We start from the raw sequence: 27,410 nt of genomic DNA on the forward strand, positions 1-27,410 counted from the left end.
TTTTCTCTAGCCGTGTTCCTGTCCCTCTTTCTCCAGTCTGGTGTTCCTTGATTCTTGTCTTTCTTTGACACCTCACAGCAACTCTCTTTCGGCGCCCACCTCCTGACATTGAAAGTGTGCTTTGCAAACACTTAATTGGTGCTGCAATATGCTTTTGGCCTCTGGTGGACTGCACTATTAACATATTACAGACAAACCATCCCCTTCGTGTGCAAAAAGAATGTAGCAACAGTTGACCACCATTTTAAAAAAGATGACCAGAGAGGTTCGTAACCAGAGGACACAGATTCAAGGTAATTGGCAAAAATGCCAGAGGAGAGATGAGACTTTTTTTTTACGCAGCAAGTTGTGATGATCTGGAATGTGCTGCCTGAAAGGGCGGTGGAAGCAGATTCAATAATAACTTTCAAAAGGGAATTGGATAAATACTTGAAAAGGAAAAATTTGCAGTGCTATGGGGATAGAGCAGGGAAGTGACACTAATTGGATAGCTCTTTCAAAGAGCTGGCACAAGCACGATGGATTGAATGGCCTCCTGTGCTGTATCATTCTATGAAGAAAGTGAACATGTGGTCTGAGCATGATGGGATATACAACGGTATAATGGTCAATTATGAACGTAAGCACATTTCTGACCCAGAACACATAACTCGTTTTCTTGATATTAATATTCAGTGGTTTAATTACAGTAACTTGGTTCTCCATTGTAAACTGTACATTACCACTCACCTCTCTCCCTCCCTGCAGGGAAGCCAGTAGGTGGGATATATCAGAGTCAGCAGAGCCACATAATTACTTAATAGTTATTTAATTGTCGGTGACATTTAAACAAGTGCACCCACAGAACAAGTTCTAACACAGAATCACTGCAATCGTAGACAAGATCTGACAAGCTTAAAATTTTTTCAAAGGGCTGTTTAAGAGCAGTAAAAACAATGAAGGGTGTGACACTGTTACTCAAAACCTAGCTTCAGATTGCATCTTTGAAGTTTCAAAAACATTAGTAGTTCTATTGAAATCGACAGTGAGTTCTATGATATATGCTAATAAGATGTCAGCCAAGGCTCAGTGGGTAGCACTGTCCCCTCTGAGTCCGGAGGTTGTGGGTTCCAGTTTCACTCCAGAGATTTGAGCACGTAATCTAGGCTGACACTCCAGTGTCGGTACTGAGGGAATGCTTTAATGTCGGAGGTGTCGTCTTTCGGATGAAATGTTAAACCACAGCCCTGTCTGCCCTCTCAGGCGGATGTAAAAGATCCCATGGCACTATTTCGAAGAAGAGCAGGGGAGTTCTCCCCGGTGTCCTGGCCAATATTTATCCCTCAACCAACATCAATAAAACAGATTATCTGGTCATTATCACATAGATGTTTGTGGGACCTTACTGTGCACAAATTGGCTGCCATGTTTCCCTACATTACAACAGTGACTACACTTCAAAAAGTATTTAATTGGTTGTGAAGCACTTTGGGAGGTCCTGAGGTCATGAAAGATGCTATATAAATGCAAGTTCGTTCTTTCTTTCAAAAAACCATTCCCAAAGATTTTCAGCTTTCAAGCTTCTTTTTCCTGCCAATTTTTGTCCCGTCCTCTCCTGAAAAGGGGGAGGTCCTGCTGGGATACAGTTCCACCTGTGCTAGCAATCCCCTGGAATGGCAGCCAAATGACAATTCTTTGTGCACAAAACCAGGCAGTGAAGGGCTAATTTTCCGAATGCACTCTTCAGGCATGGAGTCTTGTCCACCAGGAGCTTTGTCAAGAAATCTGCTCAGCGGTTTCAGTGCCCAGTGGCTCGTTAGATGGACATGGTTATCTGCTAACGCATCTTGCAAGAGATATTAGTAGACCGACTTGATTCGTAATGAAGTGATATCATTGTATTTTCAACTGCAATAACTGGAAAATCATTACTCAAAGTTTATGCTGCATGTGGTACAGGTGTTGCTGCAGCATGAAGTCAATGCCATGGTTAACATAACACCCATTAAGGCACCCAACACAACAAGCAATACATTCTCCATACAGCTTTCAACAGGGAGCACAACATTCCTTAATGACAAACGGTCTTCGACCTGAAACGTTAACTCTGTTTCTTTCTCCACAGATGCTGCCTCACTTGCTGAGCTTCTCCAGCATTTTCTGTTTTTATTTCAGATTTCCAGCATCCGCAGTATTTTGCTTTTGAAGAACAACGGCCACTTGGGTGAAGTACTGGATGCCTGCCACTATCTAGGAAACACAGTCCAGCAAGAATCACCAGCTTCGGGTGGGGAGTGGGGGAAATTGGGGCAAGGGAAGGAGCAGAACAGCTAGCTGGGAGGAAAATCAAAATCATAATCTAGTCTGCAGCTCCAGATCACTTTTATAGAACTGTGAAAGGATGCCAACTGAACAAGATTAAATTGTATCCTTGTAGCTCAAACTAAGATAACTCTTATCCTCCATGTCTTCAGGAAAGTTGTTCATTAACACAGTGTCAGCCGTGGCTCAGTGGGAAGCACTCTCACCTGAGTCAGAAGGTCGTGGGTTCAAGTTCCACTCCAGAACTTCAGCACATTATCTAGACTGACACTTCAGTGCAGTGCCGAGGGAGTGCTGCACTGTCAGAGGTGCCGTCTTTCCGGTGAGACGTTAAACCGAGGACCCGTCTGCCTGTTCAGGTGGATGTAAAAGATCCCATGGCAATATTTGAAGAGAGGGGGAATTTTCTCACTGTCCTGGCCAACATGTATTCCTCAACCAATACCATCAAAACTGGTTATTTAATCTCATTGTCGTGGGACTTTGCTGTGCAAAATCTGGTTGCTGCCTCTGCTTACAAAATTATTCCTCAATGGTGGTGGTTTCCCATTGCCTTCCTCACGGTTTTTATCTTCTCCTAGGTGGGCTGCAACCCAGGCTAAGGAGCCCCATCTACTCTTTACGATGAGGGGAGGGGGTTGGGTGCACCCACACTCATTAGACACAAGTACCCTTGCTGGGTGCCAACCCAGTATCAGAGCCGGTGCTCCGGTCTCCAGTCTCTGGGACTGTCTGGAGTGGGTTCCGAACCCAACCTTCTGATTCAGAGGTGGGAATACTACCCCTGATCCATTGGTCACTCCATCCAGACACGGATATCCAACTGGGTCAACATTAGAGACCATATTCCATTCTCTACTCCCCGGGACTAACTGGAGTGAGGGTTCAAACCCTTCACCTACTGCCTCAGAGGCGGGAATGCTACCACCGAGCCAAAGGCTTGCCCCAGTCACAGTGTTTGCTTTCTCATTTTCCACTGGAGAAGGATAGAGCTCTGAAATAAAATGAAAGGAATTTTTCACGGCCAATATTATTAAATTGTCACAAGAAACCATAGAAACAATATAAGTTTTATTTAGTAATTATTTTAGTAAATATAGGCTTCACAACTCAACAGCTGTAATTCATTTCCATTACAATAATAGTAAGACAGTACAGTATAACAATACAGGAGAATTCAGGTTTGCTTTATATACCCATTACAAGCAGATGTTCAAGGAAAAGCAAGGCAAGAATTTGAATATTATCTATTACACGGCTTACACTCCCCCAAGGATCCTGGAAACCCTGACTGAACCTTCAAGAGATGTTCACATCGCTGCAGAACATTCTGAGGGTTGGGCTGAAGGTTCCTGCTGTCGATACTGGGACTACTGATCAGGACACGGAGGCTCAGGTCCTATTAGTGATTACTTGAACTAATGGCATATCATTATTCACCTATACGTTGTACAGAGGTGGACATTCATCACAATGACTGGGGCAGAGGCTCAGGGTTCCTCAATTAGACTTTTCTCATTCTGTTTTAAGCTGATTCAACCTGGTGTTTGTCAAAGTAAATGATGCAACTAATGGCACCCAAGGACCACCATCAAGCATTCAGATAAGGTAAAATTCAGGGTAAATTTCTGCACTGTCCCATCAAGCACTCCCAGGGCAGGTACAGCACGGGTTAGATACAAAGTAAAGCTCACTCTACACTGTCCCATCAAACACTCCCAGGGCAGGTACAGCACGGGTTAGATACAGAGTAAAGCTCACTCTACACTGTCCCATCAAACACTCCCAGGGCAGGTACAGGGTTAGATACAAAGTAAAGCTCACTCTACACTGTCCCATCAAACACTCCCAGGGCAGGTACAGCACGGGTTAGATACAGAGTAAAGCTCCCTCTACACTGTCCCATCAAACATTCCCAGGGCAGGTACAGCACGGGTTAGATACAGAGTAAAGCTCACTCTACACTGTCCCATCAAACACTCCCAGGGCAGGTACAGCACGGGTTAGACACAGAGTAAAGCTCCCTCGATTATACCATGTCAATTTACCTCAACCCCTATTTCAGAGAAGTATTCCCTCCTGCACCATGGAGACATTTCCATTTCCTATATGGACTATGGGGTCTCAGCGTGACACTGATCATAAATTATTACCAGTTTGCTTTCTTTAACCAAGCATGATGTATTGCAAGTCAGAGGAGAAAAATAAGGGAATTAAAGCCAAACGTATCAAACCTGATCAGAATGGCATGTTTTGAAATTGCTTTTACCTGGAAATGATTCTGAAAACATGTAAATAAGAGTCTTTTGTGAGTAAAATTAGCATTATCAATGAGATTGGTAATAACAGTCTAACACAGTGTGCTAGTCAACATGCATAGTCCCACGCCTCTGATTTATATAAATGATTTAGAATGCTAGAGGCACTGTAGGTGGATATTGGGGTGATGTTATGAGTCTGCCCTACCAGTGGGGAGGGGAACCTCGCCCTCTGGCATCACATATCGCAAATTCATCCACTCGTTGCCTTTGATTTTTCAGCCATTCATTTTAATGCTCGGGAAATCGAGCACAGAGTATGACTGAATCGTGGAGTTGTAATATTGGCCCACTACAGCCTGTGTTTACCAAGGACTGCGCTATGAAGTGATTCAATAGTGGTCTCACAGTCCTTTTACTGTGTATGTAACCCTGTTCATGCAGATACATGCAGTCTGCACAGAGCCCCTACAGTGCAGCATATCAACCATTTTTTATTGTTTAAAAGCCACCCAGAGCCCTCTGAAATTAAGGGGTGATCTAATTGAGCTGATTAAAGGATTCGATAAGGTCGATAGAGAGAAACTATTTCCTCTGGTGGGGGGAGTCCAGAACAAGGGGGCATAACCTTAAAATTAGGCCGTTCAGTGGTGATGTCAGGAAGCACTTCTTCACACAAAGGAGAGTGGGAATCTGGAACTCTCTCCCCCCAAAAAAGCTGTTGAGGCTGGGGGCCAATTGAAAATTTAAAAACTGAGATCGATAGATTTTTGTTAGTCCAGGGAATTAAGGGTTATGGAACCAAGGCGGGTAAATGGAGTTGAGGTGCAGATCAGCCATGATCTAATTGAATGGTGGAGCAGGCTCGAGGGGCTGAATGGCCTCCTCCTGTTCCTGTGTTCCAATAACTAATCCTTGAGTTCGGTTTTTGTACAGCAGGTGTTGGTGCTACAGTGAAGAGGCATTGGACCGTGTGAGTGGTGCAGGTCATTGGTTCCTGGCCTGACCCAGTCCTTTGTTTTTAATTGTGTCACTAAATCCTGATTTAGTCCACAGAAGACAAATCTCTTCTTATTAGATAGTCTGCTGATTCCATCCCATTCCTACCATTCCCCCTCACTGCTTCGAAATAGGAAATGTTAAGTTGTTTTAATTTAGCACGGTGATAAAGTTGGAAGTAAATTCCCATTTCTAGAAGACAGACTCCGGAATATGTGGAAAGAGTTGAATTCGTTTTATGCCGTATTAACCCTTTAAATACTGCAGTAGCACCAATTATCTTAAAAAGATTTCAGAAAATAGTTGATTTTGGGGTCCCCAGTTATTTTTCGAACAGTTACAGGGTGCGGTTATGGTACTGGACCACCAACCCAGAGATCATGAGTACAGATCCAACCTGGGCAAGTTGTGAAATTTAATTAAATACATCTAGTACTTTGCGGGCTGGAACCAGAAACAAATGACCACAAAAGCTGCCAGATTGTCATAAAAAAAACCCTTCTATTGTTCTAATGTTCTAATCGGTTCACTACTGTCCTTCAGGGAAGGGAACCTGCCGTCCTTACCTGGTCTGGCCTACATGTGACACTAGTCCACACTGTGTGGATAATTCTAACACACTCTGAAATGGGTGAGCAAGTCAGACAGAAATACAAACAACCCTCTCAGGTCAACAAGGGACAACAACAGCTTGTATTTATATAGTGCCTTTAACGTAGTAAAACGTCCCAAGGCGCTTCACAGGAGTGTAATCAGACAAAATTTGACACCAAGCCACATGAGTTACTAGGACACGTGACCAAAAAGAGGAAGGTTTTAAGGAGGAGAGAGAGGTGGAGAGGTTTAGGGAGGGAATTCCAGAGTTTAGGGCCCAGGCAGCTGACGGCACGGCCGCCAACGATGGGGCGATGAAAACTGGGGATGCGCAAGAGGCCAGAGTTGGAGGAGCGCAGAGATCTCGGAGGGTTGTAGGGCTGGAGGAAGTTACAGAGATAGGGAGGGGGCGAGGCCATGGAAGAATTTGCAAACAAGGATGAAAATTTTAAAATCATAAACAAACCCAGAATCCCATTTTTTGACAAGAATCTGTCTAGTTCCTGAAATAAAAACAGAAAATGCTGGAAATACTCAGCCAGTCAGGCAGCATCTGTGGAGAGAGAAACAGAGTTAACGTTTCAGGTCGATGATCTTTCGTCAGACCTGGAAGAAGTTGAAGATTAAACAGTTTTTAAGCAAGTACAGAGCCGGGGGTGGGGGGAACAAACGGGAAGGTCTGTGATAGGGTGGAGGGCAGGAATGATTAAATGACAAAAGGGATGATGGTGCAAGGCAAAACGACGATGGTAATGAGACAAGTAAAAAAACAACAGATGAGTGTAGAGGAGCTGTAAATGGTAACATCAGAACCATTACCAGCACCTGCCGTTCAAAAAAAATGGGAGCAGTGGTTATGATCTGAAGTTATTGAAATCAATGTTGAGTCCAGAAGGCTGTAAAGTGTCTAATCGAAAGATGAGGTGCTGTTCCTCGAGCTTTCATTGAGCTTCATTGGAACAGTGTAAAAGGCCGAGGACAGAGAGGTCAGAGTGGGAGTGGGAGGGGGAATTAAAATGGCAAGCGACCGGCAGGTCAGGGTCACGCTTACGGACAGAGCGGAGGTGTTCAGCAAAGCGATCACCCAATCTGCATTTAGTCTCCCCAATGTAGAGGAGACCGCATCGTGAGCAGTGAATACAGTAAACTAAATTGAAAGAAGTACAAGTATTCCTTCTTGAAACTCATTAAGGTTTCTTGTTACGAATCATATCAGATTTGTCAAGTTGTGTTCGCTTGGGTGCACTGTGATACGTTGCATGTTCATAATTTGATGTACCGTTTCCTTACACCCTTAAAATGTATGAGTTGTGCAGTTTGCGGCGTTATATGCATAGTTTTTAAGTTCACCCTTAGGATTTTTAGCTATTGGTAGCTGCAAGATCTTGTTCAAGTGTCTCTCACTCTCTCTGCTGTAAATTTAATGATCAGTAGTTTTCTCTGGTGACTGACAGGCACAGATGATGTAGGAGCAAGGGCGTACAAAGATTGCAGGTATGCAGGCACAAGCTATCCGGGTAGACAGGTGCTTAGATTCAGTTTCACAAGTGCGTAATAAAAACAGGAAATGCTGGAAATACACTGCAAGTTCATCAACAACTTAACATTTTGGGTGTAAACCCTTTGCCAGGACGCAGTTCTGACCTGTCTCCACCCAGAATGCTCACCTGTCTCTTCTCAGATACTAATCGGCCTGTGTATTTCCAGCAATTTATATTTTTTTTATTTCTGATCTCCAGCTTTCTCCAGCATTTGCAGTTTACCTTCCCCGATTTTCCTGCACTGTTCATGTCTCGTTGTGCATTTTGTCCCCTCCTGAATTCAGAGGACACAACAGATGTAACATTCCTTGTCGGGTTCAAGCCCCTCGGTACTTGTGTGGCCATTTTACCTCATTGGAACATAGCCCCTCATTCGCTTTCTCATTTCTCCGTTTATCTTTCCTTCTTCCTGAACGGCTTCATTCCATTTCTCCACTTTTCATGTTTTTTGAATCCGTCGCTGTTTATTTTTCATCCCTTAATTGGGTGTAGTTGTTACCCATGCTCCTTAGCACATGTGAAAATGCTGTACAGAGTGGTTACACATACACTAACCAGATAACACTAACCAGTTAACACTAACCAGAGAACGACTGCCCCCATTGAATTTACACAACCATCAACCTCATAACTGAGACGGGCCAGAAGTGACTGCAGCCCCTCAAATGCCCAACATCATCCTCCAGCCCTGCACATGTGACAGTGAGCCCACAGACATCTCTGTACAACATAATGTTTTAGTACTAATCCCAGCTCAGCTTCTGACTTCTAATTTTCATTTGCTGTGCGTATGTAAGTGTTAAATGATACATTCTGCAGGTAAGGAGGTAGCGTGCCCAAGTACATTCAGTATTGATCTTTCTTGAATATTGTGGGAATTAAGTTAAGTCATTTAAAAATACAATATGATACTATTTAAGGCCTAGCATATTCACATAGAACCTGATTGCTACAGATTTTTTCTCTCCCCTTTTCCCTCCCCTCCTGAAGATGCTGACCGTTGCTAGGTTACAGTTCCTGGTTGCCATCCCATACCTTGACAGTGATTATCGGCGGGATATTCGACTGTAAGGCGGCATCATGGCCAAGCCCAACCCTGGCCCCACCTGACGTTCACACACGTGCACTCAACCAGTCAGGATCACTGGGTCGCGATCGCGAGCAGGAACCCTTGCTGAGATTCTTTTCTTTTCCCCCTCTCCTGGTCTTGCAGCAGCTGAACTGTCACCTCCTGCAAAGATGAGGTGACTCAGGCAAAGACCAGGATTGAACCTGGTGTTGCACTGCCTGTGTGGCTCAGTCATTCGTTGGAGAAAATTCTGAAACCATTGAAACGTAAACCCAAATAATTTATGGAAATTAGAATGAAATGACCAGATTTGGACTACCCAACACATTATTGCCCTCTGCAGCCTGGTTCCTGCCTGAAACCAGGCTCTGGAGCACTAAGAGTTTCTTCTTCCTTACGAGTACCGTCGATCGCAAGTGTCGGCAGCATAACAACAAATAAACCCCCTTTATTTATTTAAACCTGCTACCTCCTTTTTCAGATGGAGCAAATTCAAACCTAATTTTCTTAAAGCTTCTTAATTTAAAATAAAATAATCTACGAGCCCCACTTCCCCACGGAAAAACCTTCATGAAAAATAATTGACTGTCGGCAGCGAAAATGAGTAAAGCCCTCTCCGTCTTAGCTTGCCTCTGGTTTTCATGCACCTTTGCTCATTTAGAAATGTAATAAATATTGAAAGACCCCCAACCCCCATTTTATACATTGATTGGTATTAAGCCACAGCATCAAGTATATACTGAGGGTGGTGTGCGTTGCATATCACACAGAGAGTTGCTTGTTGTGCTGTGCTTTGGCGAGAGTTACGATTTGAGAGATGGAATGCTGCTCGATTTTCTCATTACCAGCCTGAGTTCGATGTCGGGGAGGCTGTCTTGCTTGGCCTGAGAGCAGCCTTCATCAGTCGCTGCCAAGTGCAGGTCAAACCGCAGTGACGCAGATTTCTTCCTGAGGTGCGGGTTATCCTTGAAGAAGGAGCACTCCCATTCCTTGATTACCTCGTCCACTTTCTCTGTTCTGAAACGATGACAAGTTTATTCAGCAGACCTACTAACTGACTCCTATTTCTGAACAGTCACCACATTTTAGCACAGCACTGATTACTTACTTTATAGAATCATACGGCACAGAAGGAGGCCATTCGGCCCATCGTGCTTGTGCTGGCTCTTGAAAAGAGCTATCCACTCAGTCCCACTCCCACCCCTGCTCTTTCCCCATAGCCCTGCAAATTCTTCCTTTTCAAGTATTTATCCAATTCCCTTTTGAAAGTTACTACTGAATCTATTGACCCTGCAGCTGCATTGACACTTCCTCCCCGATTCTTGGGCACTGGGGGGAGAGGGTCAGCACTTGATGTTCCCCAGGCCCCTTGGCCTGCCCAGTGTCGAGAGAAGAGGATCTGTTGTAACATCTCCTGGGGAGGAGAGCGAAAATCTTTGAGAGAAAAAAAAAACTTTGAAAGAGACCTTTGTTGGAGAGGGTTGTCGTTGTCTTGAGAACAGGAATGAGCCTTGGGGGAAAAAGAGGCATACCTTTCTCAATCAGTGGGCGATCTCGTAAACATAATCCAGTGGCAACATGAATAAAAATTGAGAACAATTTACAGCCAGATGCTCGGTTCATTCCTGTTAAATCTCAGCATTCTGTCATTAATCATAGTAACTCCCCGATGAACTGGAACTTGTTACTGGAACATGTTGACTTGTGCTGGGATGTGATTCTACTGATGCTGACAGCCCTCCGATACCCTACCTTAATGGTTATTCTGTGTCAGCCGTAACTCAGTGCCTAGGCCTCTCACCTGTGAGTCAGAAGGTTGTGGGTTAAAGTCCCACTTGAGCACAAAATCCAGGTTGACACCCCAGTACAGTACTGAGGGAGTGCTGCACTGCCTGAGGTGATGTCTTTCGGATGAGATGTTAAACCGAGGCCCTGTCTGCCCTCTCAGGTGGACGTAAAAGATCCCACGGCATTATTCGAAGAAGAACAGGGGAGTTCTCCCCGGTGTCATGGCCAATGTTTATCCCTCAAACAACATCGCTAAAACAGATTATCTGGTCATCATGATATTGCTGTTTGTGGGATCTTGCTGTGCGCAAATTGGCTGCTGTGATTCCTACATTACAACAATGACTACACTTCAAAAGTACTTCATTGGCTGTAAAGCGCTTTGGGATGTCCTGAAGTCGTGAAAGGCGCTATATAAATGCAAGTTCTTTCATTCATTATCTATCATGTGTGAGTGCACAATGCACTACAGCTGACCCCCATTGCACTCCCTCTCTTCCACATCTATTTTCGCAAGGCCTTTAACTCTGAGGTTAACAACTGTTTTAAAGTAGTGCACACGTTTGTTTTTTGCATGAACGTGTGTCAACCGAGGAAACCAAACCATTATGAGTCAGACATTTTATTTTGAAATGGAAGCAAGTTGTGTTGCACAAAGTATGGGGTATTTGTGTAGAGGCTGTTACTGGACTAATATTCCAGAGAACGCGAGTTCAAATCCCACCATGGCTAGTTGAGAATTTTTTAATTAGTTTTTTAAGTCTGTAAATAAAAAGCTGGTATCAGTAAAAGTGACCGTGAAGCTGTCAGATTGTCATAAAAACCCAACTGGTTCACTAATGTCCTTTAGGGAAGGAAACCTGCCGTCCTCACCCGATCTGGGCCTTTATGCGACTCCAGCCCCACACCAACGTGGTTGCCTCTTAACTGCCCTCTGAAATTATACTCAGTTGTATCAAACCGGTGCCTGGTGTGAAAGAAGGCCCACCACTAGTTGGAGACAACTAGGGATGGGCAATAAATGCCGGCCTTGCCAGCGACACCCACATCCCGAGAATGAATAAAAACAACTCAAGAGCTATTTTCTTTTACTTATTCGTTGCTCTGTTAAGAATTAAAGAGAAATTGTTGTACTTACTGAATCTTGCCATGAGCTTTCGCGCTCCCAGTCACCATGTTGCGACCTGGAATCTCCTGCGTAGTCAACATCTCAATCCTCTGCTCAAGGTGTCTCTCAATGACTGCAGCTGCTGGAGAAGATATTCAGTCAAACCGTGTGGACCAAGTCTATCAACTTTGAGAACTCAGCAGGTCTTGCATCCCCTGCCACCATTATTACAAGGTAATAGTGTTTTGTTTGAGGGTGGGGGTGTGGGTTGATAAGGATGCAGGAGCACACTACTCTATAACGATGATACTTGAGAAAGTTTGGATGCTATGGAATGACTGCTTTGGGGGTAGGGGGGGTGAGGGAGTGGGGAAGCTTTCTCTGAAACTCTCACTGAAATTATCTCATTAAAATTTATAATAAAAATTAACCCCCAATTCCTGGCCTCAGTGGGGAGAAGTGACTAGCATTGGCCAGGAAATTCCCTTCTGGAAGGGAGGAGAAATCAGCAGCATTTTCCTACAGTGCCGAGTATCTGGCTTAAGAATGACAGTTTTCCTTTTTATTCATTCTTGGGATGTGGGTGTCGCTGGCAAGGTCACGTTTGTTGCCTGTCTCTAGCTGCCCTGAGTAGGTGGTGGTGGGCCTTCCTATAGCAATAGTTGAGTAGCTTACTAGGCTGCTTCAGTGACGGTGGGACTAGATTCACATGTAGGCCAGACTGTGTCAGGGTGGCAGGTTCCTTTGTCTAAAGAACATCAGTGAACTAGTTGAGTTTTTATGATAATCCAGAAACTTTTATAATCATTTTTCTGATGCCAGCCCAAAAATTACCAGATTTAATAAATTCTATTTCTCAATTTTCTAGCGTGGGATTTGAACTCTCAACCAATTGGTTGCTGGTCCAGGACTGCAACCATCACATTACCTGACACCAGGAACAGCAGCTCCTCCGCACTTCTTAGTAGAGTTCATGATGTAGGGGATGAGAAGCAAAAAGGAGTGGAGAAGAATGTGGCAAAGAAGCCAATGTTCGTCCAGGAAAATGTGAGTTTCGCTCTCCGTCTGCGATGTCATTGTGCACACTGGTGTTTCACAAACACGGGATTATACAGAGACTCGCAGAGGGGACACGCAGCAGAATTACAGCATGGGTTAGATACAGAGTAAAGCTCCCTCTACACTGTCCCATCAAACACTCCCAGGGCAGGTACAGCACGGGTTAGATACAGAGTAAAGCTCCCTCTACACTGTCCCATCAAACACTCCCAGGGCAGGTACAGGTTTAGGTACAGAGTAAAGCTCCCTCTACACTGTCCCATCAAACACTCCCAGGGCAGGTACAGCACGGGTTAGATACAGAGTAAAGCTCCCTCTACACTGTCCCATCAAACACTCCCAGGGCAGGTACAGGTTTAGGTACAGAGTAAAGCTCCCTCTACACTGTCCCATCAAACACTCCCAGGGCAGGTACAGCACGGGTTAGATACAGAGTAAAGCTCCCTCTACACTGTCCCATCAAACACTCCCAGGGCAGGTACAGCACGGGTTAGATACAATGTAAAGTTCCCTCTACACTGTCCCATCAAACACTCCCAGGGCAGGTACAGCACGGGTTAGATACAGAGTAAAGCTCCCTCTACACTGTCCCATCAAACACCCCCAGGGCAGGTACAGCACGGGTTAGATACAGATAAAGCTCCCTCTGCACTGATCCTGAGTTGTGAAGCTCCACTTAAACCAGCTGTACGACACTGCATGGGGCCTGGATTAAGAATGACAAAAGTAGACGTTGGATTCCAGTATTGAGCAGGCCTCATACACAAGAATGTGAAGCATGCCACAGGTCACAGGTCACACTTACCCAAAGGGAGAGCAATTTCTTTCCGACTTGGACTGCTTAGCGATGATTGAGAGACATTGGAGGCCGCACCAGAGAGTCTGAAATGTAGAAAAAGTGTGAAAGTTGTAAAATTGTTCTTCAGGTGTCAGGTGCAGTCATTTGACCCTGACAGTCATTGCATCGATTGGGCACAAGCAGCCTCAGTGATGGGAAGCTTCTCGTTCCTGTGTACAGCTACATTCTCAAGTATCAGGTACATCACTGAAGCCAACACAAGGGGTACAGTACCAGTCCAGGATAATTAAACCAGTTAATTAGTAATTCTGAGTGACACATTCTCGCCAGTGGATAAGGAGCCTCCTGAGTAATGCTCTCTTTCACCAATTTGTTACAAGCCTTCTGATATAACACCTTCTGGTCAGCCCATTATCGACCCCCTGAATTATATTCTTTGCAGCCTGTTTGTTATTGATACTCCCTCTCATGAATTCTGTCTCTGACTTAGTCTTCCTTCTCTAGATTTTTGCTGATTTCACCAATGCTTTTATGCTTAGAATCATAGAATCATAGAAGTTTACAACATGGAAACAGGCCCTTTGGCCCAACATGTCCATGTCGCCCAGTTTATACCACTACGCTAGTCCCAATTGCCTGCACTTGGCCCATATCCCTCTATACCCATCTTACCCATGTAACTGTCCAAATGCTTTTTAAAAGACAAAATTGTACCCGCCTCTACTACTGCCTCTGCCAGCTCGTTCCAGACACTCACCACCCTTTGAGTGAAAAAATTGCCCCTCTGGACCCTTTTGTATCTCTCCCCTCTCACCTTAAATCTATGCCCCCTCGTTATAGACTCCCCTACCTTTGGGAAAAGATTTTGACTATCTACCTTATCTATGCCCCTCATTATTTTATAGACTTCTATAAGATCACCCCTAAACCTCCTACTCTCCAGGGAAAAAAGTCTCAGTCTATCCAACCTCTCCCTATAAGTCAAACCATCAAGTCCCGGTAGCATCCTAGTAAATCTTTTCTGCACTCTTTCTAGTTTAATAATATCCTTCCTATAATAGGGTGACCAGAACTGTACACAGTATTCCAAGTGTGGCCTTACTAATGTCTTGTACAACTTCAACAAGACATCCCAACTCCTGTATTCAGTGTTCTGACCAATGAAACCAAGCATACTGAATGCCTTCTTCACCATCCTATCCACCTGTGACTCCACTTTCAAGGAGCTATGAACCTGTACTCCTAGATCTTTTTGTTCTATAACTCTCCCCAACGCCCTACCATTAACGGAGTAGGTCCTGGCCCGATTCGATCTACCAAAATGCATCACCTCACATTTACCTAAATTAAACTCCATCTGCCATTCATCGGCCCACTGGCCCAATTTATCAAGATCCCGTTGCAAACTTACTAACCATGCCTCCTAAATTCTCATCCAAATCATTAATATAAATAACAAATAACAGCGGACCCAGCACCGATCCCTGAGGCACACCGCTGGTCACAGGCCTCCAGTTTGAAAAACAACCCTCTACAACCACCCTCTGTCTTCTGTCGTCAAGCCAATTTTGTATCCAATTGGCTACCTCACCTTGGATCCCGTGAGATTTAACCTTATGTAACAACCTACCATGCGGTACCTTGTCAAATGCTTTGCTAAAGTCCATGTAGATCACGTCTACTGCACAGCCCTCATCTATCTTCTTGGTTACCCCTTCAAAAAACTCAATCAAATTCGTGAGACATGATTTTCCTCTCACAAAACCATGCTGACTGTTCCTAATCAGTCCCTGCCTCTCCAAATGCCTGTAGATCCTATCTCTCAGAATACCCTCTAACAACTTACCCACTACAGATGTCAGGCTCACCGGTCTGTAGTTCCCAGGCTTTTCCCTGCCACCCTTCTTAAACAAAGGCACAACATTTGCTACCCTCCTTTTTGAACAGCCTGATTTCTTCCCCGCTGCTTGAGGCTGTGGATCAAAGGCCTTGGTCTCTCTGAACTACATTCAATGACGTAGCACAGAAACAGGCCATTCGGCCCAACGGGTCTATGCCAGCGTTTACGCTCCACGTGAGCCTCCTCCCACCCTCTTCATCTCACCCTATCAGCATATCCTTCTATTCCCTTCTCCCTCATGTGCTTATCCAGCTTCCCCTTAAATGTATCTACGTTATTCACCTCAACTACTCTTTGTGGGAGCGAGTTCCGCATTCTCACCACTCTCTGGGTAAAGAAGTTTCTCCTGAATTCCTTATTGGATTTATTAGTGACTGTCTTACATTTATGGCCCCTAGTTCTGGTCTCCCCCACAAGTGGAATCATCTCTATGTCTACCCCATCAAACCCTTTCATAATTTTAAAGACCTCTATCAGGTCACCCCTCTGTCTTCCCTTTTCTAGAGAAAAAAGCCCCAGCCTGTTCAGCCTTTCCTGATAATTATAACTTCTCAGTTCTGTTATCATCCTTGACTCACTGAAGGCTCAGTGGGAAATGAGCTGCCTGACATGACACTGTGAGCCATGTAGAGCAGGAAGATCCCACCTTGGATTCCTGGTCTGTGCTGAGTTATTTGATCTGACCTGAAGCAGCAGTTGGGGTGTCACAATCCGTGTAACCAACCCCTCCCCCAGGGCTAGAGAAGAAATAAATCAGCCAGCGTCCCACCTCCCCCCCCTCGCCCCCCACCCCAGATCACTATCCAGTGACTCCCGGTGATAGGATGTGTGGGCGTGAACATCAGGTGAGGATAAGATCGGGCGCAGCTGTGATACCCTCCATAGTTGAATAGCTTGCCAACAGTGACTGTCCAGGCTGATACGTGAAGAATGATTTACTTGAGCCGAATGAAGGTGAGGGAATTGAGAAACACGTCACTAAGAAAAATTCATATATCAGAAAATGATGAAAAGGATACATAGCACAAATCCAACGTTAAATTGCTATGAAACAGGAATACAGGAATACTGGAATTTCACTACTTACCTTCCCTCCTCTCTATCCAGCAGGCTGCGGTACATCGCTATTTCTCGCTCCAGCCTCATCTTGGTGTTGAGTAGTAACTCGTGCTCCCAAACCTGGTGCTCAATGTCTCTCCTAACTTCCTGTAGCTCGCCCTCCAGCTCCACGATCACAGATGACAGACCTTTCAACTGAAGCTCATATCTCTGCTCAGTCGCCTGCAGGGAGTTCTCCAAACCCTTCTGCTGTGAGAACACATCGATTCAAAACAGACCAGAGTGATAATTCTCATCTCAGGGCATTCACTTAATATCACGCTCACCAAAATATAACTTTTTTATTTTCACAAGAGTTGTTCATCACACACAAATATCTATTTCCATTATATTAGTAAAAGTCTAGTGTACGCTGTACACATTCCAGTTCACAAACCTTATTTCATATTGTCACGATTTTTCAATTATGTTTTTTACATCAACATTTATAACGGGAATCTCTATGTAAACATATATCATATAGTATCATAGTAAGTACAGCACAGGAGGAGGCCATTTGGCCCATCGTGCCTGTGCTGGCTCTTTGAAAGAGCTATCCAATTGGTCCATTCCCCTGATCATTCCCAATAGCCCAGTAAATCTTTTCCCTTCAAGTATTTATCCAATTCCCTTTTGAAAGTTACTTTTGACTCCGCTTCCACCGCCCATTCAGGCAGTGCATTCCAGATCATAACAACTCGCTGCCATTTATAATGGAAAAAGGCAATCTGAAAATCCTATTTGTAATTACAAGTGTGAGTCACTCAGATCCGTGCTTCATTTCAATTTTTTAGTTTTGTTTTTAACTCAATTTTCATGTTTACCATCTCCACCCTGCTTAAATTTATAGTACTTCAAGGGGGATCCAGAGAAGTACAGGGAGGACAGTGTCTAAAGTCAAGGAGCCCTGTGGACTGAGGTCCTGAGCTGTTAGGCGGTGCCTCTGGGTCTGGGAGCACTTGGGGTAGGCCTGGGCTCTTGGAGTACTGGAAGGATAGTGTCTGGGTGTTTGTGAGCATTGTCCAGGAGCCATGGGAGCCAGAGGAGGGTCCTGGGCCTGTGGTACAGGAGGACTGTGAGGTGGTTTGGGAGCATTGATGGGACCAGAGTCTAGCAGCAATGGGGGGGTTGCTGAGTCTATTAGTATTGTGGGGGACAAGGTCAATCAATTTTAAGGAGAGACAGCAAAGAGAATGGGAGTAAAACTGATCCCTTGCAGACTGACAGGTGACCCCTTTACTGTATTCCTGCTTGTCAGCCTCCTCTCACAATCAATCCACAGCCATGTTTGGGTTGTCAGATACACCCTCCACCACTTTCCATGTTGTCAGGTAATTCCTGTCTCTAGGTTCCTGCCTTAAAACCCAGGTGCGCTATTAATGAGTTTGTCGACTTCTACAATCTTTAATGACCATGGATTTCCATAAACAAACAAAAGTTACCTCCAAAATGCTCAAAAGTGCAGTTTCCAAGTTTTTATTCCAGAAGTGTTCCTTTAAGCCTTCTCGGGAGGGAGAGATTTATTAACTGAATTTGGAGCCAAAATGAAAAGGTCTGGGGCTTGCTATGATTACCATGGACAGCAGCCAATCAGACGGAACCCAATAATCGCAGTTTATCTTTTAGCCAGGTTTAAATCACTTCTTAAAATGTTCTTAAAACAAACTGAAATACTGTTCGACTTTTCCATTGAGAAAAATAAATTGATTTTCAGTAAATAATCTTTGTTTTCATCTCTAAATGCCAGCAATGGAAACCACAGGCACAGTTAATCACAGTTGTCGTTTAATTGTGAGGTCAAATTTCAGCAATTCGTTCTAGAAAAGGAATGGTTGTTGACATACGAACAGAGGAAATAGGAGCAGGAGTCGGCCATTCGGCCCCTCGAGCCTGCTCCGCCATTCAATCAGATCGTGGCTGATCTTCAACCTCAACTCCACTTTCCTGCCCAATCCCATATCCCTTGATTCCCCTAGAGTCCACAAATCTATCGATCTCAGCCTTGAATATACTCAACGACTGAGCATCCACAGCCCTCTGGGGTAGAGAATTCCAAAGATTCACAACCCTCTGAGTGAAGAAATTCCTCCTCATCTCAGTCCTAAATGGCCGACCCCTTATCCTGAGACTATGACACCTAATTCTAGACTCTCCAGCCAGGGGAAACAACCTCTCAGCATCTACCCTGTCAAACCCCCTCAGAATCTTGTATGTTTCAATAAGATCACATCTCATTCTTCTAAACTCCAGAAAGTATTGGCTCATTCTACTCAACCTCTCCTCATAGGACAACCCTCTCATCCAGGAATTAATCTAGTGAACCTTCGTTGCACCGCCTCTAAGGCAAGTATATCCTTCCTTAGATAAGGAAACCAAAACTGTACACAGTACTCCAGGTGAGGTCTCACTTGCTGTACCTGCACACTAACTTTTTGTGTTTCTTGTACCAGGACAGCCAAGTCTCTCTGAACACCAACATTTAATAGTTTCTCACCATTTAAAAATTATTCTGTTTTTCTACTCTTTCTACCAAAGTGAATAACCTCACATTTCCCCACATTATACTCCATCTGCCACCTTCTTACCCACTCACTTAACCTGTCTATATCCCTTTGCAGACTCTTTGTGTCCTTCTCACAGCTTACTTTCCCACCTAGCTTTGTATTGTCAGTAAACTTGGATACATTACACTCGGTCCCTTCATCTAAGTCATTAATATAGATTGTAAATAGCTGAGGCCCAAGCACTGATCCTTGCGGCACCCCACTAGTTACAGCCTGCCAACCTGAGAATGACCCGTTTATCCCCACTCTCTGTTTTCTGTCCGTTAACCAATCCTCTATCCATGCTAATATATTACCCCCAACCCCATGAGCCCTTACCTTGTGTAACAACCTTTTATGTGGCACCTTATCGAATGCCTTTTGAAAATCCAAATATACTGCATCCACTGGTTCCCCTTTATCTACCCTGCTAGTTACATCCTCAAAAAACTCTAATAAATTTGTCAAACATGATTTCCCTTTCATAAAACCATGTTGACTCTGCCTAATCAGATTATGATGTTCTAAGTGCCCTGTTACCACTTCCTTAATAGAATTGACATTTTAAATGTGAAACATGCCTGGAATAAAGCCTAGAGAGTTCAATCCCCAATTTCTTTGAAGTTGTTCTGAACACAAGAACAGAAGAAATAGGAGCAGGAGTAGGCCATTCGGCCCCTCGAGCCTGCTCCGCCATTCAATCAGATCATAGCTGATCTTCAACCTCAACTCCACTTTCCCGCCCTATCCCCATATCCCTTGATTCCCTTGGAGTCCAAATATCCATCGACCTCGGCCTTGAATATAGGAACATAGAACATAGGAACAGGAGTAGGCCATTCAGCCCCTCGTGCCTGCTCCGCCATTTGATAAGATCATGGCTGATCTGTGATCTAACTCCATATACCTGCCTTTGGCCCGTATCCATATACTCAACGACTCAGCATCCTCTGGGTTAGAGAATTCCAAAGATTCACAACCCTCTGAGTGAAGAAATTTTTCCTCATCTCGGTAATAAATGGTTGACCCCTTATCTTGAGACTATGGCCCCTAGTTGTAGACTCTCCAGCCAGAGGAAACAGTCTCTCAGCAAATTAGAAAAGAAACTCACAAATCCTCAGAGAATGAGGGTAACCTACTGATAAACCTACTGATGCCTCTGGGAAATTCTGCAGTCTGCACATGCTCAGAGTGCACAGATGCGGTTGGTAAATCCAGACTTTTGACACAAGCTGTGGCCTTGAAGTAAAAACTTTAATGAAAGTGTTAAAAGACACAAATGACAATTCAGTGGATAAATTTGATCATGTTATTGTGAAATACATAATTGTAGAATTATCTATTTTGGACATTACAAATTTTAATTACTGAAAAAATATGGTTGCTGTTTTTTTGTCAAAAAAGTTTTCTGAGCAATTCGATTGGTTCGGCTTTTACTTCTTTTTAATTAGTTTTTATTGGTTGGTGCTCCCGATTGGCCATCCAGGATTGGTTGTTTGTAAGTATCTGGGAGTTTTTCCAGCCAATTTCCTCACGTTTGATTTGTACATTCTCTACCTGTGTAGTTCTGATTTGCTGGTATTTTACTTTCAACCAATTAACAAAATGTGATGGCAAAAGTGTGATGTTACTGGAAGCAAGTGTGACAATCCAGAAGTGAGTGTGACAAACCGGAAGTGAGTGTGCCAAACCGGAAGTGTGCGTTCGAGGCAAGGCTTTTAATATATTGCCTGTCGATCTCCAATTGTATTACATGAGGGGAGTCAAGAGCAAGTGTACTTCTCAGGTGAAGCAGGATTAGATGACGGGGGAATAATTGAACCAAGGCTTGCAGACATGATTCAGGCATCATTAGTGGGGAGGGTGTAATCACAGTGTGACAAGTTTACATAGGAAGTTTCCATTATAAATGTGGACCTAGGAATTTATAATGGGTGACAGTTGACAGGAAGTAAGTGGATGTAAGATTTTTATTGTTGGTATAGAGCGAGAATAGTGGATCGATAACAAGTGTTTTAAGTGCCATTGAGCTTTACAGACCAGAAAATCGTAGGTTCACTTTGTGCTCTGTGAGTTCACTGAGATCAACCAGAGCAGGAGTAGGTGCACCAGGATTGGCCTCAGCTCTCCCTGGGCTAGGGAGAAATCAACCAGGATGTTCTCGCATTCATCCCTATCCAGCGGTCCATACTGTGTGTAAACCTTTTAGGTAGAATCAGCTTCAGCAGTGATGCCCCCCACAGTTGAATAGCCTACTGATTCTCACTGCCTAGGCTTACACTTGAGCAGTGGTCAGTTGGGTGAAATCCCGGAGATCTGCCATCATCCAGGAAACTGGGCCGGAAAATCAAAGGCATTAAATCCTATTCCTGACAAGATGGGGACCCAATTTGCCCTTTTAAAAAAGAAAATGTTGCATTTATATAGGGCCTTTCACAACCTCAGGACGTCCCAAAGCATTTTACAGCCAATGAAGTACTTTTTGACGTGTAGTCACTGTTGTAATGTAGGAAACGCGGCAGCCAATTTGCGCACAGCAAGATCCCACAAGGAACAATGCGATAATGACCAGATAATCTGTTTTTCTGATGTTGTTTGAGGGATAAATATTGGCCCCAGGACACCGGGGAGAACTCCCTTGCTCTTCTTCAAATAATGCCATGGGATCTTTTACATCCACCTGAGAGGGCAGATGGGGCCTCGGTTTATCGTCTCATCCGAAAGATGGCACCTCGACAATGCAGCACTCCCTCAGTACTGGCACTGGGGTGTTAGCCTGGGTTACGTGCTCAAGTCTCTGGAGTGGGACTTGATCCCACAGCCTTCTAACTTGGATGCGAGAGTGCTGCCCACTGAGCCACGGTGACATCTATAACATATATTAAATATTGGAATCTGCATATATACCGGAACATTGGGTCTGTACCAGAGGGTGGGAGGCAGTCTACATGGCTTTGTGGAGCAGGCAGACAGCAGAAACTGTGAACCACTGACCCTCAGTGACACTGAGTTTTACTCTGCCATTTACTCAAAAGTATTGACAAAGACTGAATGTTCATTATACAAAATGCTGAAAGTGCACAGCAGATCATTCAGTGTCTGAAGGAGAAAGACAGGATTGCGTCGTGTCCGACTCTTCATTAGTTCTGTGCATTTCAGTTTTTATTTCAACTTCCGCCAATCACAGTTTTTCTTTCTTTATCTATTGTTAGCTCCACAAACCTGAGCTCACCCAAAACTCTGCTGCCTGTTTCGTATCTCATATGACTCCCGTTCACCCATCACCCCCTGTGCTCGCTGACCTACATTGGCTCCTGGTCCTGCAATAACTCAATTTTAAAATTCTCATCTTTGTTTTCAAATCTCTCCGTGGCCTCGCCTATCCCTATCTCTGTAACCTCCTCCAGCCCCACAACCCTCCGAGATCTCTGCGTTCCTCCAACTCTGGCCTCTTGCGCATCCCTACTCCTTTTGCTCCACCATTGGCGGCCGTGCCTTCAGCTGTCTAGGCCCTAAGTTCTGGAATTCCCTCCCTAAACCTCTCCGTCTCTCCTCCTTTAAGAAGCTCCTTAAAACCTACCTCTTTCTCCAAGCCTTTGGTCACCTGACCTAATATCTCCTTATGTGGCTCGGTGTCAAATTTTGTTTGATGATGCTCCTGAGAAGCGTCTTGGGACATTTTACTACGTTAAAGGTGCTAAATAAATGCGAGTCCTCCCAAAATACCAACCGTACCAAGTCCCCTCACAGCTGTTTCCTAATTGAGTCCAGTATCTTGGCCTCACTCACCAGTTTCAGCAGGTCCGTTCCAGCTGTTAATCACCGTCTACGTAAAGAAATACTTCCTGGTATCTGTCCTGAACGAGCTCTCCACACTCTGACCCTGTGCCCTCCTTTCTCTATCCCGTTAAGTATCTTGTACACCTCTACAAGGTCTCCTCTACAAGGTGATTCATGTCAACACTTCTTGCTCGTCTCTGCACTGCCTGTCTGATCTTCTAGTGTGGCAGTGATCAGAGCTGTAACTGTTCAGTGCATTACGAGTCTAATGTTTAGTCCTGTTAAATCTGCACTCCTAGTCCAGTGTGTACTCTTGTAAAGTGTTTCATTAAAAAGAAACACAAAGCTCTTCTTGTTAAGTGTAGAAAAATAAGGGTGATGTTTCTCTTGAGAGGCTATTTCTCCAGCTCCAATTGTAAGCTCTCTACTACCAATTGTTTGTTCGTATTTCTGTGCAGCTGCCAGAGTATATTTATCCTGGAATTCAGCATACTCACAATCTGATGGCAACACCGGCATCTTTAGGGATGGGAAAAGGTCCATTCAGGAACAACCATAACTTACATTTATAGAGGCAGATGACGAGGCAGCTTTTTAGGAGGCTTTTGAAAGTGGGGAGAGAGATGGTGATGAGTGGAGGTTTAGGGAGAGAGTTCCAGTGAGTAGGGGCAAAATGACTGAAAGTTCTGCCACTGATGGTGGAGCAAAGGGATGGACAGTAGACCAGAGTCAGAAGGACAAAGTGACGTAGAACTGGGAATTTCTTCATCACCCACCCACCATCTCTCCATATCCCCCAATCCCACCCACCATCTCTCGATATCCCCCAATCCCACCCACCATCTCTCCATATCCCCCAATCCCACCCACCATCTCTCCATATCCCCCAATCCCACCCACCATCTCTCCATATCCCTCAATCCCACCCACCAGCTCTCCATATCCCTCAATCCCACCCACCATCTCACCATATCCCCCCAATCCCACCCACCATCACTCCATATCCGCCAATCCCACCCACCATCTCTCCATATCCCTCAATCCCACCCACCATCTCTCCATATCCCCCAATCCCACCCACCATCTCTCCATATCGCTCAATCCCACCTACCTGCTCTCCATATCCCTCAATCCCACCCACCATCTCACCATATCCCCCCAATCCCACCCACCATCTCTCCATATCCCCCAATCCCACCCATCATCTCTCCATATCCCTCAATCCCACCCACCATCTCTCCATATCCCTCAATCCCACCCACCATCTCTCCATATTCCCCAATCCTACCCACCATCTCTCCATATCCCCCAATCCCACCCACCATCTCACCATATCCCTCAATCCCACCCACCATCTCACTATATCCCCCAATCCCACCCACCATCTCACCATATCCCCCAATCCCACCCACCTTCTCACCATATCCCTCAATCCCACCCACCTTCTCATCATATCCGCCAATCCCACCCACCATCTCTCCATATCCCTCAATCCCACCCACCATCTCTCCATATTCCCCAATCCTACCCACCATCTCTCCATATTCCCCAATCCTACCCACCATCTCACCATATCCCCCAATCCCACCCACCATCTCACCATATCCCTCAATCCCACCCACCTTCTCATCATATCCGCCAATCCCACCCACCATCTCTCCATATCCCTCAATCCCACCCACCCATCTCCTCATCTTATCCCTCTGTTCTTTCTCTAGAAACATATTGAGGTAGGTGTTCATGTGTGGTGTACATGAGACCAGGGGAGGGAAGAGCGATTGGGACAATTGAGAGGCCCAAACTATTGTGATGGTTGGGCCTTATTTAAATCTGACAGGTGAGCTAGCTGAAAAGTTTCTTTGGTGATTGGCAGGTTTAGATGAAGTAGGGAGGGAGGCGGCTCGTGTGGAGCATAAACACCGGCATGGTGTTGGGCCGTAGGGCCTGTTTCTGTCCTGTACATTCTGTGTAATTCTATGTAACCGGGGAAGAGTTGGCATTAACATGAAGATGGAGCACTGCTGCCCTGAACCGGTGCAGCAAAGTGAAGCATCGTGAATCGGGGGGACAGACAGAGGCCTGGGTGTGAAGTGTGATGCCGAGATCCACCCACACATTAACCGGCCTTTCTGTTCTAGCCACCAGCTGACCTGCTGGGCACTTAGCGATTTTTAAATGTCCGCCATTCCTGGCTGTACTTTTATCTGTATTCAGTCTACAGGACTTTGATGGACTGGACTGTACTATCAGAGTCTAGAGTCTGCCTATACTGTAGGTCAGTCTGCCTATATTGCAGGTCAGTCTGCCTATACTGGAGGTCAGTCTGCCTATACTGGAGGTCAGTCTGCCTATACTGTGGGTCAGTCTGCCTATACTGTAGGTCAGTCTGCCTATACTGTAGGTCAGTCTGCCTATACTGTAGGTCAGTCTGCCTATACTGGAGGTCAGTCTGCCTATACTGTAGGTCAGTCTGCCTATACTGGAGGTCAGTCTGCCTATACTGTGGGTCAGTCTGCCTATACTGGAGGTCAGTCTGCCTATACTGGAGGTCAGTCTGCCTATACTGGAGGTCAGTCTGCCTATACTGGAGGTCAGTCTGCCTATACTGGAGGTCAGTCTGCCTATACTGTAGGTCAGTCTGCCTATACTGGAGGTCAGTCTGCCTATACTGTGGGTCAGTCTGCCTATACTGTGGGTCAGTCTGCCTATACTGGAGGTCAGTCTGCCTATACTGGAGGTCAGTCTGCCTATACTGGAGGTCAGTCTGCCTATACTGGAGGTCAGTCTGCTGGTCTTCAATTCCCGTATGACAGAGATGGACCGTCACCCAGCACTATATCAAAGAGCAGGTTCCTATGCGTATTCTTGCTACCGAAGCATGTTTAATACTCCTCTATAAGGAGATGCCCTCCCTGTACAGCGATCTCTTTCCCTGCCCTTCCATTTCCTTCTCTCCTCGAGGTGCTGACTCACGGTGGGGTTTGATCCCTTTCAGCCCCTCCTCAGAGGACGATGGTCTTGTCCCAGGCCAGGCCGTGGGCGCCGCCTGTAGAGGGGTTCACCGACAGAGCACAATTCTATCCTCACACCCACGCGAGCCAGCAGGAGTCACTGAGCGCCACTCGGGAATGGCAATAGTGCTGAGTAATGTTAAGTTAGTCTGTCTCAGCTGGGCCAAGATTCAGGGTGTTAGATTTTGCCTCAGGGCCCCTGGATTGCGAAGGGGAAGAATCAGCCAGGGCTTCCCCTCCTGATCACTAACCAGTGACCATTGCTGGAAAGTAAGGACGGTGGGTGAAGACAGGAGCAGCTTGGCTGCGATGCCAACTACAGCCCAACAGCTGCTGACAATCACTGTCAATCTTCATAGATGAAGAATGGCCTTTTGGGTGAAGGTGACAGCCAGTGGATCAGTGAGGAGGCAGGCAGAGGACAGAGCAGAAAACTAATGACGACAATTTTTTAAAAAGATAGTTCGAGTCAATATTTCCCATTCACTCTTACCAAAGCATGGAGAGATTCGATTTCCACCTGGAGGGTTTGCCATTGACGTCTGGCATCATTTAGCTCTGCCCTGGCAGCCTGCAGAGAATCTTTATCCTTACTCATCTCCGCATCACTGACATCCTGTAGCTACAGAAAGAAATAATGAAAAATAACAAACACAGGAGAGCTACCATTTCCGATTGTGCGTTTGTAACACTGCGTATCCGTTCTGGCACGTTTCAGGCTGGTTAAAGAGAACGGAAATCACAGCCCGATATTGCAATGAGGTAATAATCACATACACAGCCTTTATCATTGAGGCAGAGGCCTTGTTGGAATAAAGCCATACCTGGGTGCTGATGCAAACATCTAATTCCATCCGATTCCTGTGTATAATCTTTTCATAATGCTTTTTGATATCAGTAAGGAGCTGGGACAACTCCATTTCTCCTCTTCTCCCATCCTCCACCGGCACTAACTGGGTATCATCAGCCTGGTAAAGCCTGCAGCGCACAGACTTACTGCAGGACACAAACAGCATCATTAGAATAAAGCAGGTCTGTCCTCAAAGCACCTGAGTAAAAAAAAAACACTGACACTCGGGTCAGTTAACACATCCAATCTTCGCCCGTGTAAGCTCAGTGTGAATCGAAAGGTTTTACAGCCCAATCCTGCACAGTCTGACAGGTGTGAATGATTTAATGTTGTGCAATTTAAAATCCTGCAGCCCTTAATATTCCTATCAGAACTCTTTATATGCACTTGGGATTCATATTGCATCGCAGCAGCCTGGATGTCCAGTGTTGTTGTGTCCCACTGGCAGTTAGTTTATTCGTTTGTCCCTCTCACACAATTGTGCAAAAATGTGTGTGCACAAATCACACACAAATGTGTGCACACAAACACTCTCACACAGCAGCGTACCGATGTCTACAAATATTTGCTCGCACGCACTTGAAAGATAGAAAGACTTGCATTTACAGCACCTTTCACAACCTCAGAGATTTTTTTAAAAACAGGTACAAAATCTCAAACTATCATGGTGGGATTTAAATTCTGGATTATTAACCAGGCCTCTGAATAACCA

General features: G+C 45.1%; 1 protein-coding gene across 1 annotated transcript; it reads right to left on the reverse strand.

The window, feature by feature from the left end:
• Nucleotides 1-9,565: 9,565 nt before the first annotated feature.
• krt222 (keratin 222) lies at nt 9,566-26,786 on the reverse strand. The gene is made up of 6 exons (XM_067969185.1): nt 26,673-26,786; nt 26,342-26,470; nt 16,504-16,724; nt 13,523-13,599; nt 11,689-11,797; nt 9,566-9,779 (listed from the first exon to the last, which is right to left on the reverse strand). The coding sequence occupies exons 1-6, from the start codon at nt 26,766-26,768 to the stop codon at nt 9,566-9,568; spliced, it is 846 nt and encodes a 281-aa protein (XP_067825286.1). The 5' UTR covers nt 26,769-26,786.
• Between the last annotated feature and the right edge of the window lie 624 nt (nt 26,787-27,410).

This window comes from Heptranchias perlo, chromosome 30, assembly GCF_035084215.1.
Source record: "Heptranchias perlo isolate sHepPer1 chromosome 30, sHepPer1.hap1, whole genome shotgun sequence".
Classification (NCBI taxonomy): Eukaryota; Metazoa; Chordata; class Chondrichthyes; order Hexanchiformes; family Hexanchidae; genus Heptranchias; species Heptranchias perlo.

Coding starts and splice junctions, on each gene's coding strand:
- krt222 (XM_067969185.1), bottom strand. CDS start 26,768: ATGGAGTTGTCCCAGCTCCTTACTGATATCAAAAAGCATTATGAAAAG. Junction 26,471..26,672: donor ATGTTTGCATCAGCACCCAG/GTATGGCTTTAT, acceptor TTCTTTCTGTAG/CTACAGGATGTCAGTGATGC. Junction 11,798..13,522: donor AGAAATTGCTCTCCCTTTGG/GTAAGTGTGACC, acceptor CTTCTCCAGCAG/CTGCAGTCATTGAGAGACAC.